This window comes from Psammomys obesus, unplaced genomic scaffold (assembly GCF_907164565.1).
Source record: "Psammomys obesus unplaced genomic scaffold, mPsaObe1.curated_primary_1811, whole genome shotgun sequence".
NCBI lineage: Eukaryota > Metazoa > Chordata > Mammalia > Rodentia > Muridae > Psammomys > Psammomys obesus.
Genome location: NW_026596962.1, coordinates 750,523 through 772,722, shown reverse-complemented (window position 1 = coordinate 772,722; position 22,200 = coordinate 750,523). Strand labels below are relative to the sequence as shown.

The window sequence follows — 22,200 nt, the reverse complement described above, 5'->3', positions numbered from 1 at the left end:
GTATGGCCCCACAAAGTTTAAAGACTGGCCAGAGGAAACATACCCTGGTTCCTCAAACACGGGACAACACGGCTCCCCAGGCTACTGTACCCTGCAATACTTCCTTCCTCCTGTGTAGCCAGGCAACCAGGCCTGAGATGTAACCACAAGGCTGACAGAGGAAGAGCACAGAGGTGTGACACCGTGCCTGCCGAGATTCTCTCGTGAGACCGAAACAACCTTTCAGTGGTATTTTACCCAGAAGCATAAGCTCTCAAAGGGTGTGTGGTGCTGCCTAGTCAAGGATCGCCTCTGGGCAGGAAAAGGCACCGAGGAAGTGTTTCTGGATCCAGTTGACTGGCTCAGAGCCGCCATCAGGTGTAGCCCGTGCGCCAGCCTTGCCTGCAAGCTTCTCTTTTACTGTCTAGTCCGTCCCACCCAGGAGCGCTTTCGTAATGGAAACAGTATCCCACAGCCCTCACCCATCATGTCTAAAATCCTTGGGGGGGGGGTGTCGGCTAGAGGAGACAGTTTTCACTACATTCTACATTTACCTGTTCATCTGACACAAAAACGAAATGGTCTCTAAAAGCTTGGGGCCACAGCCAGCTCAATGGTCACAAAATATGAGGACTGTCAAGGAGGCTGGCTTTCCTGTCAGGCCATAAGCCCACTGGACAGCCGGAGAAGCTCTCATGGAGTGGAGGGCGCTGGTTTCATTTGGAACCATGGATGCACCATCATCGTTTTATGCAGACTCCTCTGGCATATTTCTTAGGTTCTACAGTACAAGTTCAGGCTGGAGGGATGGCTCAGTGGGTCACAGTCAATGCCACACCTGGTGACCTGAGTTAGATCCCTGGGACACACAGGCCAAAAAAGAGAACCAACTTCCAAAATTTGCCCTTCTCTGAGCTACCCACCACTGCAAGCGTGCACACACATACACACACGCACACGCAAGCGCATGTGAGCACATATATATACACACAACCCACAACAACAAAACAGCAACAAAACAAAAGCCCTAAACAAACCAAAACAATAACAACAACAAAACCCCCCAAAAAACAAAAAGTGAAAAACCCTGATAATTTGAGCTTTCTTTGCCCAGTTGTCATTTTCATCTTTGGCCCAGAATGTGTGTAGATTCCAGAGAAGGCCAGGAGGCAATGTTACCAAGTTCAAGGGCAGGGCCCCAGCAGCGCACAGCGTCACACAGGATGGCTGAGCAGTCCCGAGGGTACACGAGGCTTCCCAGCCTCCCTGACTCAGGGGTGTGTGAGGCTGGGACACCCAAAGACAGCAGCTTCCTCACATGCCCCGGGCACTGACTCAGCAGGGCCAGCACGAGCTACACATGCGTGAGGGTGACTCGGATCCAGCTGCAGGCTGCAAAGCAGGAGCTGCTCAGTGCCTGCATGCCACAGGCATGAGCACCACCCTGTCCCAGGCCCCAGGAGCAGCCGTCAGCCGCTGCTTGTGTTGGGGAGAGAGACCTGTAACTTCTGCATTGCCATCGGTGTCACACACCTTCCAGTCGGGGTGAAGGAGGGCCGTCTCGGAGACAGCTTCAGGAATCAGAGCCTTTACATGATTCGAGGAGGTGCTCACTGAGGCCTTGTATGTGATATGGTTCCTGTGTTACTTACATTTTGTGTGTGTGTGTAAGCAGACTTAATGGTAAAGTAAGGGCTGCTACCATTACAAATAAACCAAAAAGCAATTAATTAGGACTAGGGCCACAGCTCAGTGGCGAAGTAGTCACTTATCAGGTGTTCAACTCCTCAGCTCAACCCTTAGCATAAAAACCAACCTAATACAAAAGGTGGCACTTGCTTAAGGAATGCATATTTTGCCTTTTCTTTGGCACCTCTGGTGTGCCTCTGTGTGTACAGATGTGCATTAGTTGTGTGTACATGCTTAGCTCACACAGGCAAAGAATTTACCCCAGAAGACACGCTCAGCACCCTAACACAGCTCAGGCAGACAGTGTGTCCTGTGCTGTGCCTTGCCCTGAATATTTTACATTGGGCACTTCCGGTCAGGTAGCCACACTGCCGACTTCTACTCTTCCCTCTGCCACTGAAAAATGAACACTCCTCTTCCTAAAGACAGGAATGCCCATGAAAATTCCCATGGAAATGGACACAGCCAAAGAAACCAGGAGAGCCCCTACCCACCTTCCTGCCCCCGACTGGCCTGCGCCCACCACAGTTCCATCTCACAGTCATGGTTTTCAGTTTTTGGGTCACACTGTTCCCCAGGCTTTTTTTGTTTTTTAGACACAGGGTTTCTCTGTGTAGCCTTGGCTGTCTTGGACTTGCTTTGTAGACCAGGCTGGCCTTTGCCTGCCTCTGCTGGGATTACAGAAATGTGCCACTGTGCCCTGTCAGGGGTTTTTCAACCACAGGTGCTTGCTCAAGAAGGACAAAGCACAAAAGGAAGAAATTTTGAAGAAACCAAGTTATTCAGGATGAAAAATAACAGAACGCCAGGGTAGACGGCACTGCCCAGTGGAGAAAGTGTGAAGAAAGGCCTTTGCGTAAGCAAGTGAAGGCCAGGTTAGGGAGTGTGGCCAAGGGTTACCGGCCTTGAGGGACTGCAACCCAGACTGTGACCTGGGCCACCATCCCTGCAGTGGCCTGGCCTGGCTGCTGTTTGCTCTTGGGACAGTGAACCACGAAGGCTGGCTCTCTACCACACTTCCCTTTTCTTTTCTGTCTGAGTGGAAGAGAGAAGACAGCAGTGCCCCTGGGGACAGGCCAGCTGTGGGAGCCCAAGCGAGAGGGAAGTCATGGAAGAGATAACCACATCCCACAAAAATCAGAAGAGGGTGTTTGTCCCTTCTGAGGAGGAAACAAAACGCTTGTGCGCGGCGGTGTGTGTTCACGAGGCAACAAGAAGGTGGCATGGTGGAGACCACCCTTCCCTGATAAGAGCTGACTCACTGTGTGCAGCCAGCCCAGCGCAGCAGGGCACAGGCTTTGGCAAGCTCACTTCCTCACCAGTGTTGTTTCAACATTGTGGGGCTTGCTGACGTCCACAGACTGGCAGAGAGGGAGACTGTGAGGAGCCTTAGGGCTACAGAGAGCAAACATGAACACAAACGAACCCGAACCCCAGGTGACGTGGGAGAGGGTCTGCGGGAGGGCAGGGAAGGCGGCCTGCTCGCCTCACCCCTGTACGGGTGTGTTTAAAACGAAGTATAGGCTGAGGAGATGGCCCAGTGGGTAAAACGATTTGCTGCATATATGTGAGGACCTGCATTTGGAGCCTAGAATCCACGTAAAACCAAGAGCAACAGGGCACATCTGTGATTCCAGGTCCGAGAGGAGAGGGAGGTGAACACCCTCTGGAAGCTCACAGATGTGTGCAACAGTGGACGAGATACCTTGTTTCACATGAGGACTGACACTCAGCTTGTCCGCTGACTTCCATGCCTGCACTATGTCACACGAAAGTTTGTATTCAAAACTACACATGCACATAAAGACAAAACCAAGCCAAATCAGAAGCAAGAACTGTAACAAAACCTCCGCAAAGACTAGGATGGGCCCGGGCTCCTGAAATACAGCTCCCCTGTAGAATGGGTGTGCTCGCAGTCCAAGCAGGAAACCGGGGCCTCTCCTCTACGCTCCCACTTACCAAACACATCGCTGTCTTCTGAGTTGGTCTGAGAAAGCTTGCCCACGCTGCTTCTCTTCTTTTCAGCGGCTCCTTTGTGAATCTCACCATCCTGAGAAAAAAATAACACACCAACAAACACAGACACATTCAGATACATTTTTTTGTTTGTTTGTTTGTTTGTTTGTTTGTTTTGCAACAAAAGCCATTCTCTTCTAGGGAGTGGTGGGGCTCAGCTCAGCTTAGACTCTTGCTCTGCCTAACCACTTGCTCAGGCTCTGGGTCCAAGTGGATGGTCTCACATGAAAGGATGATACAATATAGTAGCCAGGCTATTCTTGTTTTTGCAGACAGGTTGCCTGCCTGGGCACTCTTGGATTTTAAATGGCTATGGGTTCTATGTCCCTTAAAATATGTCTAGGCTGTAACTTCTGGTGTCTGGGACTCTGACCTTGGGTGGAAATGGGGCCTTTACCACAGCAGTAAAGTTGCAGGAGGATCAGAGTGGATCAGTGTGGGCTGAATCTGGTGAGTGGGATTGTCACAGGGAAGGCAAGCTTGGCCATGCAGGAGAAATGGCAGGGACACAGAAAGAAGCCAGGACACAGGAAAGACAGCAGGGCCTCCAGGAGCCAGGGAAGGCAGGGAGATACTCCGTCTGGCCTTTCAGAACAGCAAACAAGGTCTTTAACCCTTTGACATGATCAAAGCCTGGCCTGTAAGTTTCTGAACTACATGACTGTAGTTGAAGCCAGGGGACGCTAACCCATCCTCGCAGCCAGCCTTGGCAGAATGTTGGCACACACAGCCAGAGATGGCAGAGAAAGGAAAGCGGCGACTCTTGGTGCTATGCTAAGGGATTTTTATGCTTCTAACTTATCAGGAACCAGTCTCATCTTCTCCACGAGAAGAACCGGGAAAAGAAACTTCAGTGGTTAATGACCTTCAGTGGTTAGCTCTGACCTTCAAGTGTCAGGTAGCAGCTTCCCATGGGCTCAGAGGGGGCCTTGCATGAGGCCTGGGAGGAGAGGCCAAGGGGCTCCGGGAAGCTTGGTCCCCAACCTCCACTTTGTCCTCCCCAGACCTCCTGAACACGGCGGGCCTTCTTCACAGGCCAGGCTGGAGCTGCCATGCCAGGTTTAGGCCATTCACAGTGGAGGAAACTGTGTGACTCTGAACCAGTCATCTAGTCACATGCTTCTACATAATCAGTGCCGGGGCGCGTGAGTGACACACCCACCGCAGAGCGCCACCTGCCATTCAAAGACACCTAGCTGGCATAGATACCAGCATACTGTGTGGGTGCACGCACAGGCACACCTGTGCGCGTACATTCGTGCAGCACTCACCTGCAGTGTTTCTAGCTACACTCACTCACAAGTAGCAGGGTTGGTTGTTTTTTTGTTTTTCTTTTCCTTCCAGTTTTGGAGGATTAATGGCCTGATGGTGACAAGTTTTGGGGGAATGGTCGGAAAGCATGTTTTTATGTACTGTGTAAAGTTCTGGATGGTGGCAGGAGAGGCCCCGGGAGAGGAAGATTTATCGTGTTCTGATTCACACTGTAGAACACTCAGGAGGACAATGATGTTAAAACATGTCACAGAGCGGTGCACTGCAGAACCGATTGTGTTAAACTCTGAACATGGCCATCCCAGACTATCTAACTTAGAAAGCACATGGAGGAATGAGTTTTTGGGGGAGCTTTGGATCCCTTAAAACCCAATGGGTCAACAAGGAACAAGTTCTGGACAGAAGTTAACTCCTCACCTGCCATTTCGGATGCCCAGGACCTTGGTGACCCTGTGGCATCTATGTCAAGTACCTAAGACCCAAAACAGCAGCTAGCATTCGAGGCAGGGGTGTTCACTTAGAGGCTTGTGTATCTGTCCTGACAATGCCACTTCAGATAATGTGAGTGGGCTGGAGATGTCACTCAGTTGGTAGGAAGCTTGCCTGGTATGCACAGGGTCTGAGTTTGATCCCCAGCACACACAAGGACACATGCACAGAACCTCAGATTGAGGAGATGAAGGCAGGAGGGTCAGAAATTCAGTGCTGTCCTTGGCTGTATACACAGTGAGTACAGGGCTACAAAAGATCCTGTCTGGAAACAATGGACAAGCAAACATATGTGTCTAAAATTTTTTTCCAGGGGGGCAGGGGGAAGAAATGAACATGAAAGTATATGAAGACTATTCATCAGAGGTTACTATTCTCACCCTCCTCTCTACCTCTGGGATAAATGAGATGGGGAGGGTCTTCTCACAAGAATCCCTGAGCCAGGACCCATCTGCTGGCCTGGGGGTGAAGAAGGTGTGGGGTTTCTCAAGCTTTCCTCTCTCTTTCTCCCCAGTAGGTTCTACCTGGCAGATCCTGTTATCCCTCATGGTCTGGGGGGTCATTTGGGGCCTCTGCTGAAACCAGGGGTGGGCTGTAGCCCTCAGATCCTGCTGTTCCTCTTCTAGTGGTGACTTGGGGCCTCAGCTGGAGCTAAACCCAAGCTATAGCCCTCAAGCACACAATCACCTCAGAACTCTTGGCCTCTGGTCGTGCCTGTGGCTGAGAGCTGGGTTCAGCCACGGGGCTGTGGAACCTGGGCTGTGCCAGGGCACCCTGCCATGGCCTTCCCAGAAAGGCAAGTCTGAGTCAAAAGGTGAGTCACAGGCCCAGGGCCATCACTGAAACCTGCAGAGCCACAGATTTGGAACCCAATGCCTGAGAAGGGTACACACTCACTGTTGGCCCTGGGGGAAAGCTTCCATTCCTGGATTCCAGTGCCAGCTTCAGTGGAGGGAGCAACGGAGAGGGTCCAAAGTGACTGCTGAGTTGCTGTGGGTAGGCCTACAGCAAAGCCAGGGAAGGGAGGTGTCGGTAATGATGGCACAGTGGGGCAGGGCAGTCTAAGGCCACATTCGTATCCACTGTGGTGAACAGTTTAGTGTTGACTGTCAGCACCTGGGATCAGAGTCGAGGAGGTCGAGGCCTCCCTCTCTTTCAGGACACACTGAAGCTCAGTGGCATGTGGTCTCCTTCTGGTCCTCTGCCTTCCTCCTTCACAAATCATAGTCCAAGTTCTCTCTCCAGCCTCCTCAGGGCCACCTTTGGGCCTCAGCCGCTCTATATTCCATGAGGAAGCAGCCCCTTGAGCCCCATACGGCACAGATGCAGCACCTCCCGCAGCCTGTGTGTGCAGCACATGCTCGCCTGCTGGGGTCCCATGTGATGGAAAGACTCCCGCACACTTTAAACTTTAAATCTGGCGATAGACCGGTTGAAATCATGAAGGACTGAGGAGGCACCGCAAGAAAAGGTCCCTTGCTTGCTAGTCAAAAGCTCTACAAAACAGCTTGGATTTATTGCTCAGCCTCCCCTCACTTTGCTCTTTCTTGACAGGGCCCCATGTATTCCAGGCTGGCCCGAAACACCACACATAGCTGAGGGTGACCTTGAACTCTCGGTATTCCAACCTCCAGAAAATGCCAGCATTATAAACTATGACACCACAGCACACTTTACTGTGTCTAAAGCAGATTCTGGTCTTATTCCGGTTCAACACTGAGTTAGGATGAATAACAGCAGCAACAACAAAAGGAAGAAAAATAACAAAAATACTGGATAGAGTGTTGTTTCAGACATCATGAGTTTGATTCCTGGATCTTAAAAATTCCCATATACCCATCAACATATGAGCAGGTAATCAAAACATAAGGTATCTCAACAATGGAACTTTAGACAGGAGAGAGAAAAGAGGGAGGAAAGGAAGTGGAAGGGGAGAGGGAGGAGGAGAGGCAAGGGGAAAGGGGAGGGGAATAAGGAGAGAGACAGACAGACAGACACGGGGGAGATAGAAATGCAGTAAGACACATATGACAGCATGGACAAACCTTGAAAATGTAATGTTTTGGAAAGAAGTCACACACGAAAGGCCACCCAGATGATTCATCCATGTGACCTTCTGTAATGGGGAAACCATTGGAGAAGCAGCGGCTTCTGAGGGTGGGGTGAAAACTGAGGGGCAGATGTGGTTTGGGAGAGTCATGTTCTAAATGGCACACACAGCTGTGAGTGTGTTGAAACCGCACTGAACATTTTTAGTCTGTAGGTATACGAACTACGTCTCAACAAAGGTGTTACACACACACACATGCACACACACCTATAGGGCTGGAGCACAGCTCAGCAGTGAGCACTTGTCTAGCATAAGAGGCCCAGGGTTCCACCCCTAGCACTGAAAAAGAAAAGGATGAGAGGAAAATGTCCCACACCCATAAGACGTCTGTTTGCAGTTTGCACGCAGTGAGAGATTTAGTGTACTGTGCACAGCAGTCTGTCTTCATGCAGCTCCGAAGCCACTTTTCTGTGGAAACACCTCCTTAGCTTAACCCCGTAACATCTTAGTTTTGCAGCACAACAGTCGGGAGATCTCTTTGGGGTGCGGTTAAGAGTGGTTAAGAGTGCAGAAGTCTTTAAATAATGAATGCAAAGAAATGTGCTGGGGATTTGGCTTAAGCACCGGCTTTGCAAAGTCGCAGCAGGAGAAGCATTACTCAGTGTGTCACTGAAACTGCTTATTGAGGTCTGTTACGCAACTGGGCAAACTGGCTTCTATTTCGGGAGCACAGATACCTTGCTGTTTATTCCTGGTCGCTACTGCTACCTCGGCTGGCAGAAGGGTGGGAAAGATGGCCCCCTCAGGAGAGCAGAAGAGAGAGCGAGGTGTCTGCTCTGCCTGGTGCTGTCAGCTGCAGCTTGATGCTCAGTGATTTTCATGTCTAACTTGAGCTTAAAAGGAACTGACTCATCACTAAGCGAATTAAGCCAGCCTCAGAAAGACAAGCACCACATCCTTTCTCCCTTCGGTGGGTCCTGTACTGTAGGAAGAATACGCAGAACCATACGGTTGACACGAGACAGAAGCAAGGCTGTCTAGGGAGGGAAGGGGAAGAATGGAAGCGGTGTGGTGAGATACCACAGGGCAGAAGGCTGTGGCAGGGATTGGGGTGAAGGACCTTATATGTTTGTGTGAGAATGCCCTATATAATCCAGAATGGTAATTAATGAAGTAAGTTACAGAAGGACATTCATTCAGCCACAACATAGAAGTAGAATAAAGTGGCCGAAACCTTTGACCTCTTTTGAAGGCAAACACTTTAGTTTTGTATAATACAGGCTTGCTTCCTCTAGGCTAGCTCTGTATGTTTCTGGGTGGGTCCCCTATTTAGTGGCTTTAAGTCAAATCCTGTCTTTGAGATAAGACTTATCTCTGCTTAAAACAAAAGAGTAATATACCAAGAGTGCAGATGTGTTCCTGAATATACACGGATCTTCGTTATGCAGAATCTCCCAGTGCCCCTCCCCCTCTCAAGGCAGGCAAGCTCACGTGGGCAAACCCAGTACAGCCAGTGTGGGCATCATTGCTAGGTATCCACAGTTATTGCCTCCTCACTGTTTCTGAACTGCCAAATCTTTGGAAAGGTGACCATAAAAGCTACTTAGGAAAAAACACACTTGAACGCACCAGTGCAACAAGATTAAGGACAGAGAGACAGAGAGAAGCTCCCTGGACCTTGTCACTGCAGCTGCACTCTGCCCCTTTGCCTCAAAGAACCACACCCAGATTGTGAAATGGATTTCCCATCCTATCTCGGCAGCACATCCTTCAAAGCCATCTCTGCGGTCCTGTGGCCTCAGGGTTGTGAAGAGCAGCAAGCCTACCTTAGCTTGGTAGGAGGGCTGGGGAGACACACCAGGCTGGCAGAGCGAATCACTTGAGCTTTTGAAAGGACTAGACTGTGGGTCATGAATTTCCCATACTCAGCAAGGAGCTGCTGACCCCCAAGATCAGCTGAGGCCAGCTCCTCACTCAGCAGCCACCTGAGCATGGCGTTCTTTGCAAAAATGTGCTCCGGGAGGCTGTCTGTACCCCAGGTGCCTCCGGGTTCACACAAGGTGATAAAAATCAAACCGCAGGGTGGTTACCAGAAGATCCAAGTTGTAAAGGCATTATGAAAGATCTTCTGGTGCTTTCTGCTTGTCCACACAGGCCACGTGACGACACAGGAAGTGTGCGCATGGGCTTTTCTGAGCTAGTCGTGAAGTGTGACTTTTAAGCACTGAGAGATTCGTGACTTTAAAAGCATCACCGTGGGTCAGTCTCCTCCATCTGGCTTAACTTTAGGTACTACTGCATGCTCAGAAGCAAAACACAAAAGGCTGTAAACCAGGAGGTGTCCACTAGGAAGGCCGAGGCTGGGGCTGGGCTGTCCCTTCTCAGAGTGGTGAGCTATCTCCTTCCAGTGGCCAATCAGATAAAACTCACACGCAGAAAGAAGGGCTTGGCAAGGGCAACTCCCTCTCCCGGCACTCTCCAAACTCTGTCGTAGTTCCTTTGGAACTGTACCGAATAATCTACTTTAAAAACGTCAAAACCAACCTCCAGCTGTTTCAGTTTATGTTACTTAAAGAAGCTTAAGTGTAACTGCCACCCCAATCACTAAGGCCTTTCGTTAGTTAACCGACACAAATGGAGTCATGGCTGCAAGTGGGAAAGGCACTTATCTCTTGGGCTAAGAGTGCAATACAACCATAACACTGAGCCATCTCCTGGGAGAGGAGAAACAGGAGGAGGAACTCCGCCCCTTTCTATACCACTGAGCGTGGGGGAGGGGCTTCTCAACCTGGGGGAGGCTGGGTGCTCCTGGCAGCCTTACTGTGTCCTTACCCCCTTCTTCTGTTCTCTTCCACCTCTTCCCACCCTGGATGAACCCGGGTGAGGTCACTGTATTCCACACACTGGTGTGCCACTACTCAGGGTAGCCAGTGGGCCCACAGCACCCTTCCCTCCTCATGGGGATTGCCAGAGGGGAAAAGTCCTCTCAAGCCCTCCCCGACCCTGCACGCTCCATTCACCTGTAAGGTTCTTCTGTCATGTGCCTTAGTGCAGTTAGGAACTGTAGAGGGGGGTGAATAGCCCACATGGCAAGGACGCTACATCGCCACAGGCTGCTTGCACGGTTGCAGCCACCTTGTTTATTTACTAAGGTGTGTGTGGTGGCTTAGGGCTTAGAAAGGGTAATTAGGAGACATTCAATGACTGTTCCAAGTCCCAGAGGCAGAAGCTCAAAGCTGACCTTTCTCCACAACTACCCGATGACTACATTTTAAAAGCATGATTCTTAGATTAATGCAGGCGTCAGTTTGCGACGGGGAGGTGTGTTCGAACTCTCCAGATGCAGAATAGCCAAGTGAGACTGAGAAGCCATTCGTGTAGTAGATGTTAGAGGTCAGGGCTGCCATCTGTGGGGCAGAGTCCTGCTAGGCCACGTCCACATATAATCATGCCCCAGTGTGCACACACACATATGCATATACACACAGCACACACAAGAAAGAGCACACACACACAATTACACACAGAGCGCACACACACAGCACACACATGCACACAGAGCATACACACAGCATATACAAGAGAGCGCACACGCAATCACGCACAGAGCGCACACACACATAGTGCACGCACACACATGCACAGAACACACACATGCACACGGAGCACACATACATTCAGCAACATAGCACACGCATGCACATACGTACGCCTGTAGCATACATATATATACATATCACACATCACAAATACACATGCATAGAGTACAGATAATACACACAGGAGCAGACACATCTCCACAAACAAAATTCATCTCATTACCTATGTACATAGTGCATGTGACTTTTCATCCCCTCTGCCACGTCTACATATTTACAAGCAAGAGACACATTTCCACACGTGTATTCTGTCGTTAAAGCTCTTGCTTCTGAAACTGGAAGGAGAATGGCTCAGGAGTTGAGGGCGGGTGCACACTGCTCTTGCAAGGATCAGAGTTCAGTTCCCGGTGCCCACATCAGGTGGCCCATCACTGCCTGGAACTCCAGTCCTGGGGATCCAAGTCTTCTGGCCTCTGTGGCACCTGCACTCCTGCGCTCATAAGAACCCACACATGTGTGCATGCACACACTTACAATAATAAAAACCATCTTTAAAAAGTCCAAATGGAAAGCTTTAGAAAGCAGGTCCCGAGGACAGAAAGCACATGTCCTGAACTTTCAGAGGCCTCAAAGGTACAGTCAGCAGTGGCATTTCTGGACTTTTCCGGCATGGGATAATAGAGGTGGTGCAGTGAGGCTTACAGGCAAGGGGAAAGGTGAGCAGCACGATTGGCATGGAAACAGCCTGTGTTCAACCACATGCTTCTCACGCGTGTCGTCTGAAGGGGACAATGCATACGTGCCCGTGGTCAGAAGGCCACGCCCCACCTGAGCCAGCAAGGTGGTACTCCAGGGAAGGACTCTCAGGGAACGTCTGTGCTGCCTTGCCTGCCTTCCTGCTGTCAGTCAAGCATGAACACCAGGTTGAATGGGAAGCAGTATCATATATGATGTCACAGACTCTCTCCATTAACTCCCCTTCTTCATCAGGCTCCAGACATCCTGCTCTGGCTCAGGTATCCCAGCTCGGATGACAGTTGATGGTATCTGTCCCTGGCCTCCTATCAGAGCTCTTGCCAGTGAACATGGGGGACCTCAGAGCTTTAGGCTCTGGATTAGTGAATGTCAGCCATTTTCCTCTGAGGCTACTCTGGGCCCAAATCTGGGAGGGCACGGAGGCAACTGCAGCACAACCTACTGTTCCTACTCTACGCTGCTGTCCTGTCTACAGCGATCACCTAACAGCCAGTGCTAAACAGACCATTTCTACTTAATAACTGTTGTACCCTGAGACTTTGGTGACAGATACTTACGAACGGTGTCACAGTTTCTAACAGAAACAAACTATGAAATCAATAAGCTAATAAAACTATTGTGAACCAACCAAAACCAAACATCTAATCAATAAGCCAACCAACCAACCAACCAACCAACCAAAACTAGTCAGCCAGTGAACCAAGTAACTAACCAACCAACCAACAAAACCAGTCACCTAACCAAAATCAACCGACCAAAACCAGCCAGCTAATCGACCAGATAACCAACCAACCAACCAACTAAACAGCCAATCAAACAAAACCAACCAACTGGTCAACTAAATGAAAACCACCGGCCAGCCAAAGTCCTACAATGTGGGTGAGAACGAATGTTATCTCCTCCAGGCTCTGAGTGCCCTGGGTGTTCTCAGACTTCAACCCCCCCAAGGTCCCGGCTCAACCTGCCGTTCAGAGCTCTTCTAGACTTCTGTGTCACTTTAAGACTCACAGACCTGGCTCTGCTGAGCACACGGTGAACTCAGTTAGAAAAAGGCTCAGACACCCTAATGGCTAGCTGGAGACAATGGCTGCCATCGGGTCCAGAACCTGAGAGGAGCAAAGCCCTGGGCTGTCTCCAGACCAGGTGGTTGGGCTTTTCATTGCGCTCAGGCAGCTTCATAGCCATCAGCCCCGGACATGCTCACTAATTACACAGCATGCTGTTAATAATTACATTGCCTTTGGTTTACAAAGGCATCTGTGCTCCCCGGTTTTCAGATAAGCAGCACACCTGCACAGACTCTGGAGTCTACCCTGTGGTCATTCTTTGAGTATGAAGCTGTGGGGAAAAGTTTTTGCTCTGAATTCACGGAGGAAAATCACTTGTGGCTCAACACACCTGGGAACTTTTCCACCAAGAACCTTCTGAACACTGCCCCAGCCCCTCCGCGTGTGTCACCCTAGCCCCCGCCTTCCAGTCCCTTAAGCTCTCAGTCATACATCCTGCAGTAACTGGAGAAATGCCTGAGTTCCCAAAACCTGGTGTTTATGTGACTTGCCCATAAGATGGATCTAGCCCTGCCCACGCAGTGGGTCAACCCCCACCCACACGCTGCCGTCAAATCAGAAAGGTGAAATTCCCCAGTGAATCTGCTGCCTACCATGCACAGCCTTCTCACCATGCTGTGGGTGTCTTTAACTTGTGTGGGGGCAGCCTTGGCACTTCCTGCTCCTGTTCTGTGCTATGGTATGGAAGAGTGAGGGCTAAAGCAGGAAAGAACACCAAAGGCTAGAAGCTCTGGAGAGTCAGGCTTCTGTCTCCTTTTCCAATATCTTCTGGGCACTGAGGATGACCCTGCTCTCCTCACACTGTGGCTTTGGGTGTCACTCATAGCCACCTGCCTGTGTGTGGCACAGCACAGTGCCTCCTGGAATATTCTGGGCAGCTTGGCTGGTGTCTGGCTATTCGGCAAGCCATGCCTAGACACCAGCATGTCCTGGTGCTGCTGATGCGGTCATGAGCAGAACCCACAGCATGGCTGCTCTGCCTGAACCCAGCCTCTGTGGGGAGAAGAGAAGACTTGGCAGAGCAGCCTGAGGCAAGCTGGTTTGAATCTATCCACTTCTCTTTCCTAAGGCAGGTTTGAGGGAAGGAGCAGAGCGTACTGACAAGCTATGGATCTGGCATCACATAGCTGCTCGGTGCAGCATGAAGCTACATGCAGAGTGGCCTGGAGGAGCAGCCAGCACACCCCTCACAGCTGGGGTGCCAGTGTTCCCACAGAAACAGATTTTTCCTGTCAGAGTGAAAGACACTGTTTTCAGCTCAGGGGAAAGCTTTGTGTTGCTTCAACAACTCTGCCTATATTTGCAAACCAAGTGTCTCTTCTTCCAGAATGTCACTTTAGTATCAGTCTCAGTGCGAGAGAATGGGGTTGGAACGATGGTTAAATATGCAAGTTATTTGCCAAAGGTGGGGTTACCCAGGGCAGGGAGCAAAAACCTCTTTGCCCAAAGCCAACATGAGATAATTTTAATGTCCAACCAAAGTCCCAGAACCGTGTGAACCCCAGTCTTTTCCATGAGTGGGGAAGTGTGAACCCCAGTCTTTTTTTGTGGGTGGGAAAGGAGGCCACAGAGAAGGAGGGGGAGAACCCAGAGGACTCTAAAGGCCAGAACTACTCCAGAACTTTCCAGTGATTTCTCACCAATGGAGCAAAGCTGGTGAACTCTGTTGAGCAGGCAGAAACACTCTGGGCTCTGATAAGGGTGGGGATGGCTCCCTGAGGGCTCTGGTCAGTGTGGCCAGCATCAGGCTCCTCCCTTGAAGAAGAGGTGCCCTAGTGGACTTCTGCTGTCTTTCCTGGCTCACAATCTCCTTCTTACAACTCCTTTCGCCTATGGACCATCGCTAGTGTGGCATCTGCAGGTCACAGGGATGCTGGTCCGGGAAATGCTAAAAGGAACAATGGCACCCATGTCTACATGCCCCTCAGAGAAGCAGCTGACCTTTGGGAAGTCACTCAGGCTGTCTTCTCAGCAGCAAAGTCACCCTCGCCCCTGTGTGCTGAGGGACAGGGGTTCCTTCTACTTGGCACTATGAAGAGAATGGAGATTTTAGTGGGAGTGAAGAAGCTAGCTACTTCAATAACAGCAATCCTTAAAACGGACCCAGGTTCCCAGCAGCCCCTATGACGAGTGTCATGACGACCAAATAGAGCTAGGATCTTTAAGGTCAGATGGTTTCCCTGTCTAGGAAGCTGGCATAGCAGAGCTGTTAGTAGAGTCACAGATGCCATGGCCTCCAGCACACTGAGGAGGCTTGCGGGAAAGGGTGCTACAGAGAGTACCAAAGTCTCTTCTTTCTTTGGACAGTATTTTAATGCACCTGACCCCGTCCCCAGGAAATGCTGATCTTAGCCCCATCCTCATATCTGCAAAGGTGCCACACCTTTAAGGTCTGTGGCTCCATCAGGCTTGCTCTGATGTCCCATTCAGACAGCGGTGCGAGTCTAGTTAGCTTTCTGTTGACATGATAAAACATGCTGACCATGGTGCAAGTTGGGGGAGAAAATGGGTTATTTGAATTGGCTTCCAGGTAACAATCCATCACTGATGGAATCCAGAGAACATACTCAAGGAGAAACTGAAGCAGATACCATGGAAGAACGCAACTTACTGGATTTCTTGCTTCACTGGTTTGTGCACAACTGGCTTCTTTATACAGCACTGATCACTTGCCTAGAGATGGTGCGGCTTGTAGTGGGCGGGGCCTCCCACATCAATCATTAGTCAAGACAGTCTCTCACAGACATGACTGCAGGCCTGTCTGACCAAGGCAATGCCTCAGCTGAGGTGCCTTCCCCCTCGGTGATTCTACCTCAGCTGAGGTGCCTTCCTCCTCGGTGATTCTCTGGTCTGCCACCTTACGGTAGCGCCCAAGCAGCACCAGTACCTGTCTGCATTCCTGTTATGCCTCTGAATGAGGTGAATTGCACTGGACCTAGTTACGGATCAGGCGTGCCACTGTGTCATTGTTCTGCTCAGAGTATAACTCCTTGACTGTCCTGTGGTGGCTGTAGCCCAGTGTCATCTAAGCAGCCAGTGACACTAGCTGGGTTTTCATCTGGAATCCAGCAATGTTGAGAGCCTACCGGGCGTTTAAGAAGAAAACTGCGGATGTACAAAAGAATGGAAGAATGGATGAATCCATCCCCAGCGGCTATCTGGACTTTGAAGAAATGTAGCCACTTAGGAATTACAAGTTCCATGTCTAGCCAGAGGATACCAAGAAGGTAAACCTTAGGAGGCTGGCCTGTGGGTTAGGCCAGTTCTTGGGGTGTCTTGTATGGTAGAGCCTGCACTGTGATAGGGTCGTTCTGGAGAGGGGCAGGATGACAAGTATCGCTAGCTTCCCAGGAGGAAGGCTCAGGGGCTGAGGCCACGCTGGGCCTAGAAAGCTCTCTTCCCTAACCTCTCGACCACAACAATAAGTCCTCACCAGGACTTATCAAATAGTACATATGTTGAGAACTGAATTGTCTATCCCCAAATCCATTCACTGAAATATTAACTCCCAGCTTCTCAGAAAGTAACTGTTTAAAAGATGAGCCCTTTGAGGAGGAAGCCCCGTTAAGCTTAAGCTCTTAGCGTGGGATGGGCCCTGCTCCAACATGAGATAGCTGCATATGAGGAACCACAGGAGGACGCATGGAGAAGGCAGGCCACCCACCCCATATTTGCTGGACCCCCAGACATCCACCCTGTGACCTGTATGAATGAAAATAGAGAGAGGTTAACCTTCTCTCTATATTAAGTTTTACCATAGACACCTCCAAGCCAGGCCACAGAGTCTGGTTCTCAAGAGGAGCCTACATTAGGACCAGCACCGTGTCAGAAGCCCCCTGGTGGGTCTTGGACACTTGCTGGGTCATTAACTGGAGGCATGGCTGTCACCAGAATTTTTTAAAGAGCAAACTTAACAGGAGAAGGGGAGGGGGTAGGGAATCAATGTCCACCATTCTGAGCACACAGGGCCTCCCAAGGAGTCAGTGGCCTGAAACTCCATGGACTGTAACAATGGCAATGCCCTCCCCTAGTGGGCAGCTGATGGGGACAGCCTTAACACCCAGGACTGCAGAGCACAGGACATCCCAGGCAGAAGGCTGCTTTTTAGCCCGTGGGTCTAGTTTCTTCCCCACCCTCAAACGTTTTCGTGATTGTGGCTCCCCATATTGTTTCTTGAGCGCATTCCCTAAACTACTCAGGGCAGATTGGTTTACAAAAACAAAAACAAAAAACATACATACATACATACATACATACATTTGTGTGTGTATGTCAAGTTAGCAAAGGACAGAGGTTTATGACTGGGAAGAAGCATCAGAAATGGGGACTTTCCCATTTCTGACAGTAGGCATGACGCTTGGAGGAACTGACACCCTGTCCAGGAGACTGCATCCTGACTCAGGAGCCCACTTCCCATCCCTGCTAACCAGTGGCCTTGGTTCCCCTAGGGGACTACAGCATCCCTTCAGCTGGGTGGCAGGACCTAGGTTCCCAAGCAGCGTCTCAGCTAGGGCCTTGCCAATACCACAGCATGGCACACTTGACTTTGCCCCCACTGCCTACATGTCTTCCTCGGCAGGAGAGGATGCCGGCCATGACATTCCTAGGCTGTGTTTCCCTCCGAGAACACCTTGCCTGGTGCACAGAGAGAAGACACCAGGAACCTTCACTTTCCCAGGACCACCAGAGCTTGGAGTGTCTGAGAGAAGGAGCTCCATGTAACAGAGAAGTGCTAACCAGGCTTTATCTGCAGGCACCTGAAGCTCTGCTGCAGTGGGCGGGGTGCTCAAGCCTGAGAGACACGGCCCTGAGGGCGTCTCTTCTGTTTTGTGGCCTGTCAGAGACAAAATGACAAGACTGTCAACATCTGGCTGAGTGGCTAAAGTTGTAAGGAGGGCAGGAGAGATGCATGGAGTCACCCCAGTACCTCAGTGTGGGAGGGGAATTCCTCAGGGGACAGAGGGGCCTGGAGTTCCTTGGGCCAGTCCCTGGTTGTGGCTCCAGATTGGTGGGTGGATGATGAATGGGGGAATTCTACCTGCAGGGCCTACCCTAGCTCCAGAGAACAGCTCAGGACACTGAAGCAGAGGAGCTTTCTCTTGGAGTCTCAAGAGCAACAAAAAGCCCAAGTTTAATTGGGAAAGAGCTCTTACATATGAAAATACTCATGGAAACGTAGTTTTAAAGCTCTGTGGCTTTCAAATCATCAGAACAGTGGCCTAAAAAAAAGGCTTCGCTCTGTCTCAGGAAGGAGCAAATTCAAAGCACACTGTGTTTGCTTTACTGTGCCAGACACAGGAAGGAGGCAGAGACAGGCTTTTGAAGCGGGGGTTTCAGATCAGTGGCTGTGAGAGGTGGGATGCCTCAGGCTGTGAGAGCCTGGCACTGTGCGAGCACTTGTCTTTCCACTTTCAATTTTGGTGAGAGTAGATTTTAATCAAGCAGACTTGGCCGCAGCTGGTTCCTCACAGCGAGTAAACCTGCCAGGGTCCAACATTCCAGGCACAACCACAGGACCATCGATGGCATAATGTAACCGTGTCACCGTAATGAGTCACCTCCACACCGTTAGTCATTTACATATCCATAAAATAGCAGTGGAGAAGCTAGGTAATCTGTTTCAGGGGAAGTCCTAGCATGGAAAGTCTCACTCCCTTGGGGGGGACAATCTCAGAAAGTTGTGTGTGATTTACCCTCTTGGCTGACGTGGAGATTGAATCTCACCTGGAGTCAGCCTGACTGTTGTTATTAAAGAAATGCTATTTGGGCCGCAGGAAAGGGGCAGCAGACCTGTGAAAAGTGCCTCTATGTGTGGGCCACACCGTTGTCCTTTGTCCACAGCTGTAGGACACATTGTTTTTCGTTGGACACAAGATGGATGGAAAAGAATTTGAGCAGTTTTTCTTCCTCTATGAATTAGGTGGCGGAGGGGTGGGAGTAGGGGTGCAGAAAGCTGTGGCATGTTGGCGTATGTGGCAGTTTGGCTGAGAATGTCCTACTAAGGTACAGGCATCTGCATACTTGGTCCCCCGCTGGCAATGCTGTTTGGATAGGGTTAGGAGGTGAGGCCTTGATGGAGAAGGTATGTCCCTGGAGAAGGGCTCTGAGAGTTTAAAGGCTCCACACCATTTCCAGCTCATTCTCTGCTTCATGTTTGTGGTTCAAGGTGTGAGCTCTCAGCATGCAGCTCCTGCCTACATGCCTGCGGCTTGCAGCCAAACTTCTCCACCCTGGTGGACTCTACTCACTCTGGAACCATAGGCCAAATAAACCCTTCCTTCTACGAGTTGCCTTGGTCATGATGTTTCATCACAACAATAAAAAAGTGACTAAGAGTATATTTCTTCATAATCAGAAATGACTTCAGTGATGAGGACAGTCAACCATTTGGAGCACAATTAGACTTTGTGGTCACGGAGCATCCGTGTGTACATGTTGAAGGGAGACACTCAGAAAGCAGCAGTAACACCACTGGTCAGAACCCAGCAGGAAGGACCGTGGAGGGGAACCCCACCAGGGAGAGAAAGTTGGTGTGTACAACTCTCATCTGGAAAGAGGGGATGGTTTCTAATTTCTTTTCCTGCCTTGCTTATCTGTGCTTTCCAAACGTTCTGTGACAAACTGAACAAGGCGTGGTGAAGGAAAAGAACTGAAAACTAACTGCCCACCAGCCTGTGGCTGGGCTGCAACTAGTGTGTCACCTACAGTGTGAGGTTCTGAAGGGGGCAGTCCAGATTCTGGGGAAAACCTGGCTCATATAAGTGCGGAATATGCAGCAGAGGAGGGAGCCTTACCCTCCCAGCTGGGCATCTGCCTGTGCACTGTGGGGAGGGAGGCCCAGAGAGGACAGCAGGACCGAGCAAGACCCTGGGCAGGAACTGGTTGCTGATTCCAAGGGGAAAAGACCTTGGACCTACCCGCATTTCGAACAGCTGAACTCAGAAGGCGGATGTCTGAGTTTGGAAACAGCCCTACTACTGCCCACCCTTTCACCATAGCCGAGACTCAGGTCCAGCTTCTCAACCCAAAGTCAGGACCTTCCTTTACAGCACAGGCAGGTGCTGTAAACTCTCATAGGGAATGAGGGCTTGTTACTGATAACGAGCAGGTCCAAATATTCATGACTTCAACATACAAGTAAAGTAGATAGTGAAATTTGGGAATACTACTGACAAATAAGGAATGTTGAATGACAAAGGCAATTTTTTTTTCCAAGAGAGCAAAGAGACCCCGATGGCTCTGTTGTCTTGAGACTATCTGAGCCTAGGATGAGTCCAGTGGACCTCAGGTGGAGCCTTTTTCTCTTTCCCATCCCCCTCTTTTTCCCTCCAACCTTCTGTACCGATCCATCCCTCTCCTCCTACATTTTCTTCCCAGGCCACTGACAGGCAAAGCTGAATAAATGAAGATGATATCTAATAACAACAGCAAGGGTCTACTTCCATCCAGACATTCAGGAACTGTTTTTGTTAAAACTCTGCTTTGTCTTTGTCTGAGCTAAAGCCTCGGGGTGGGAGGGTTGGCCTCAGCCAAACCTTACCTTGCTGGCCTTCTCGGCAGTTAACTCTCGCTTTCCAGAGTGGTTTCCCATAGTGAATTGATGGGATGTTCAAGAGCTGAAAGAGAAGAGAAGGTATCAGCTGGAAAGTTAACTCTTCTGGAGGTCTTTGACCAGAGCAAAATCCCTGAGACACATACACAGTTGTCAACCAATACTGTTCTTGGGATCTCATGGAAAGATTTAGAACAGAGCAGCACCAACTGTCCAACTCTGCTCAGTGAACAAGAACTTCTGATGTCTGCCTGTTCAAGAAGACGTACTGACCATTCCGACACAAATGCACATACCAGGAGCTCCAACACTTACTTGTGTGTCATGTGGAGTGTGTGAGGAGGGTGGGTGAGAAGATGAGCTGAGATGTCAGAAAATGTTCTGCATAATTTTTAAAATAAAGATGACAGATGTCCATGCCTCCTGCTGGAGAGTCTGACCATCCTGCACAGCCAAGGCCAGAGCAAGCCGGCTTCTTGTACAAGTATCCAAAGAATGTGCAGAACCACAGGGAAGATAAAGCTGGATAAAGACAAGCATGTCCTCCTCACTCATTTTCTGGCCCCAGCCTTAGTGGCACACATACACTCAATTTTATTTTAAAAGCTGCACAGAATTGAAAAGAATTGGGCCAAACTCATGCCAACAATGCAATTTCTAGCCATGGGCAATCAATCCCTCACCAGAGTGACACTTGTCTGGTCTGTGACCTGATCCTTCCAGAAAAATCAGTTAAGGGTCATTTAAAGATATGAGCACTCAAGTACTCACTTCCCTCTCAAACCCAGAAAGCTGACACAAGGAGCCAAAGTAACTTTGATTTTCAAAGTATCGATGGAGCATTATACAGCACAGCTGAGTAAAAGTCACATTTTGCTCTCTAAAACTCACTCTTTTTTATGGAAATGACATTCCATCTGTCCACACCTGGGTCACTTTGGTAACAAAAGAAGACTAAGCTGTGGGTTCGTGTACTTGTAATCTCGAACTTGGGATGTGGAGGTAGGAGCACCAGCAGTTCAAGACCATCAGCTATATAGCTGTTTCAAAGCCAGACGGAGTTAACAGGCCATATGAATTCCTTTCTCAGAAGTACAAAACAAAAGAGAAAACCCTGAACCCCCAAAAGCAAAAACAAAAAAAGGAGGAGAAAGAGGAAAGAGAGAGGAAGGAAAAATGCGGAAGAGGAAGAAGAAAGGATGGGGAAAAGAAGAAGAAAGGAAAGAGGAAAAGAGGAGAGTTAGATAAAACATGACCAAGAAGCAAGTTTGGGAGGAAATGGTTTATTCAGCCTACATTTCCAGCTCCTAGACCATCACTAGAAGTCAGGACAGGAACTCAAGCAGGGCAGGAACCAGGAGGCAGAAGCTGATGCAGAAGCCATGAAGGGGTGCTGCTTACTGGACTGCTCCCCATGGCTTGCTCCGCCTGCTTTCTTACAGAACCCAGGACCACCAGCCCAGGGATGGCAGCACCCACCATGAACTCATGAACTGGTCCCTCCCCCATTGATCACTAATTAAGAAAATGCCTTTACAGCTGGATCTCAAGGAGGCATTTCCTTGATGGAGGCACCTTTGTCTCTAATGACTCTAGCTTGTGTTAAGTTGACACATGAAACCAGTCAGTACAGGGCCAATTCCCAAACTCTGCAGCTTTCGCTGGGTTTAACAGTGCAGCACCCCAGTCCTTCCATCCTTAAACAACACAGCACAAGCATCCTGATGTGGG

The 22,200-nt window shown here is 49.9% G+C and overlaps 1 protein-coding gene across 5 annotated transcripts in view; it reads right to left on the bottom strand.

Moving 5' to 3' along the window:
• The window catches only part of Mbp (myelin basic protein), a 102,743-nt gene that overhangs the window by 59,677 nt on the left and 20,866 nt on the right, over positions 1-22,200 (bottom strand). For all 5 annotated transcript variants that reach the window (XM_055598730.1, XM_055598729.1, XM_055598733.1 and 2 more), the window contains exons 2-3: positions 20,458-20,533; positions 3,628-3,718 (exon numbers count right to left, since the gene is read on the bottom strand). In XM_055598730.1, coding sequence (XP_055454705.1) covers positions 3,628-3,718; positions 20,458-20,508 — 142 coding nt within the window. In that variant the 5' untranslated portion in view covers positions 20,509-20,533. The remainder of the gene's footprint in view (positions 1-3,627; positions 3,719-20,457; positions 20,534-22,200) is intronic.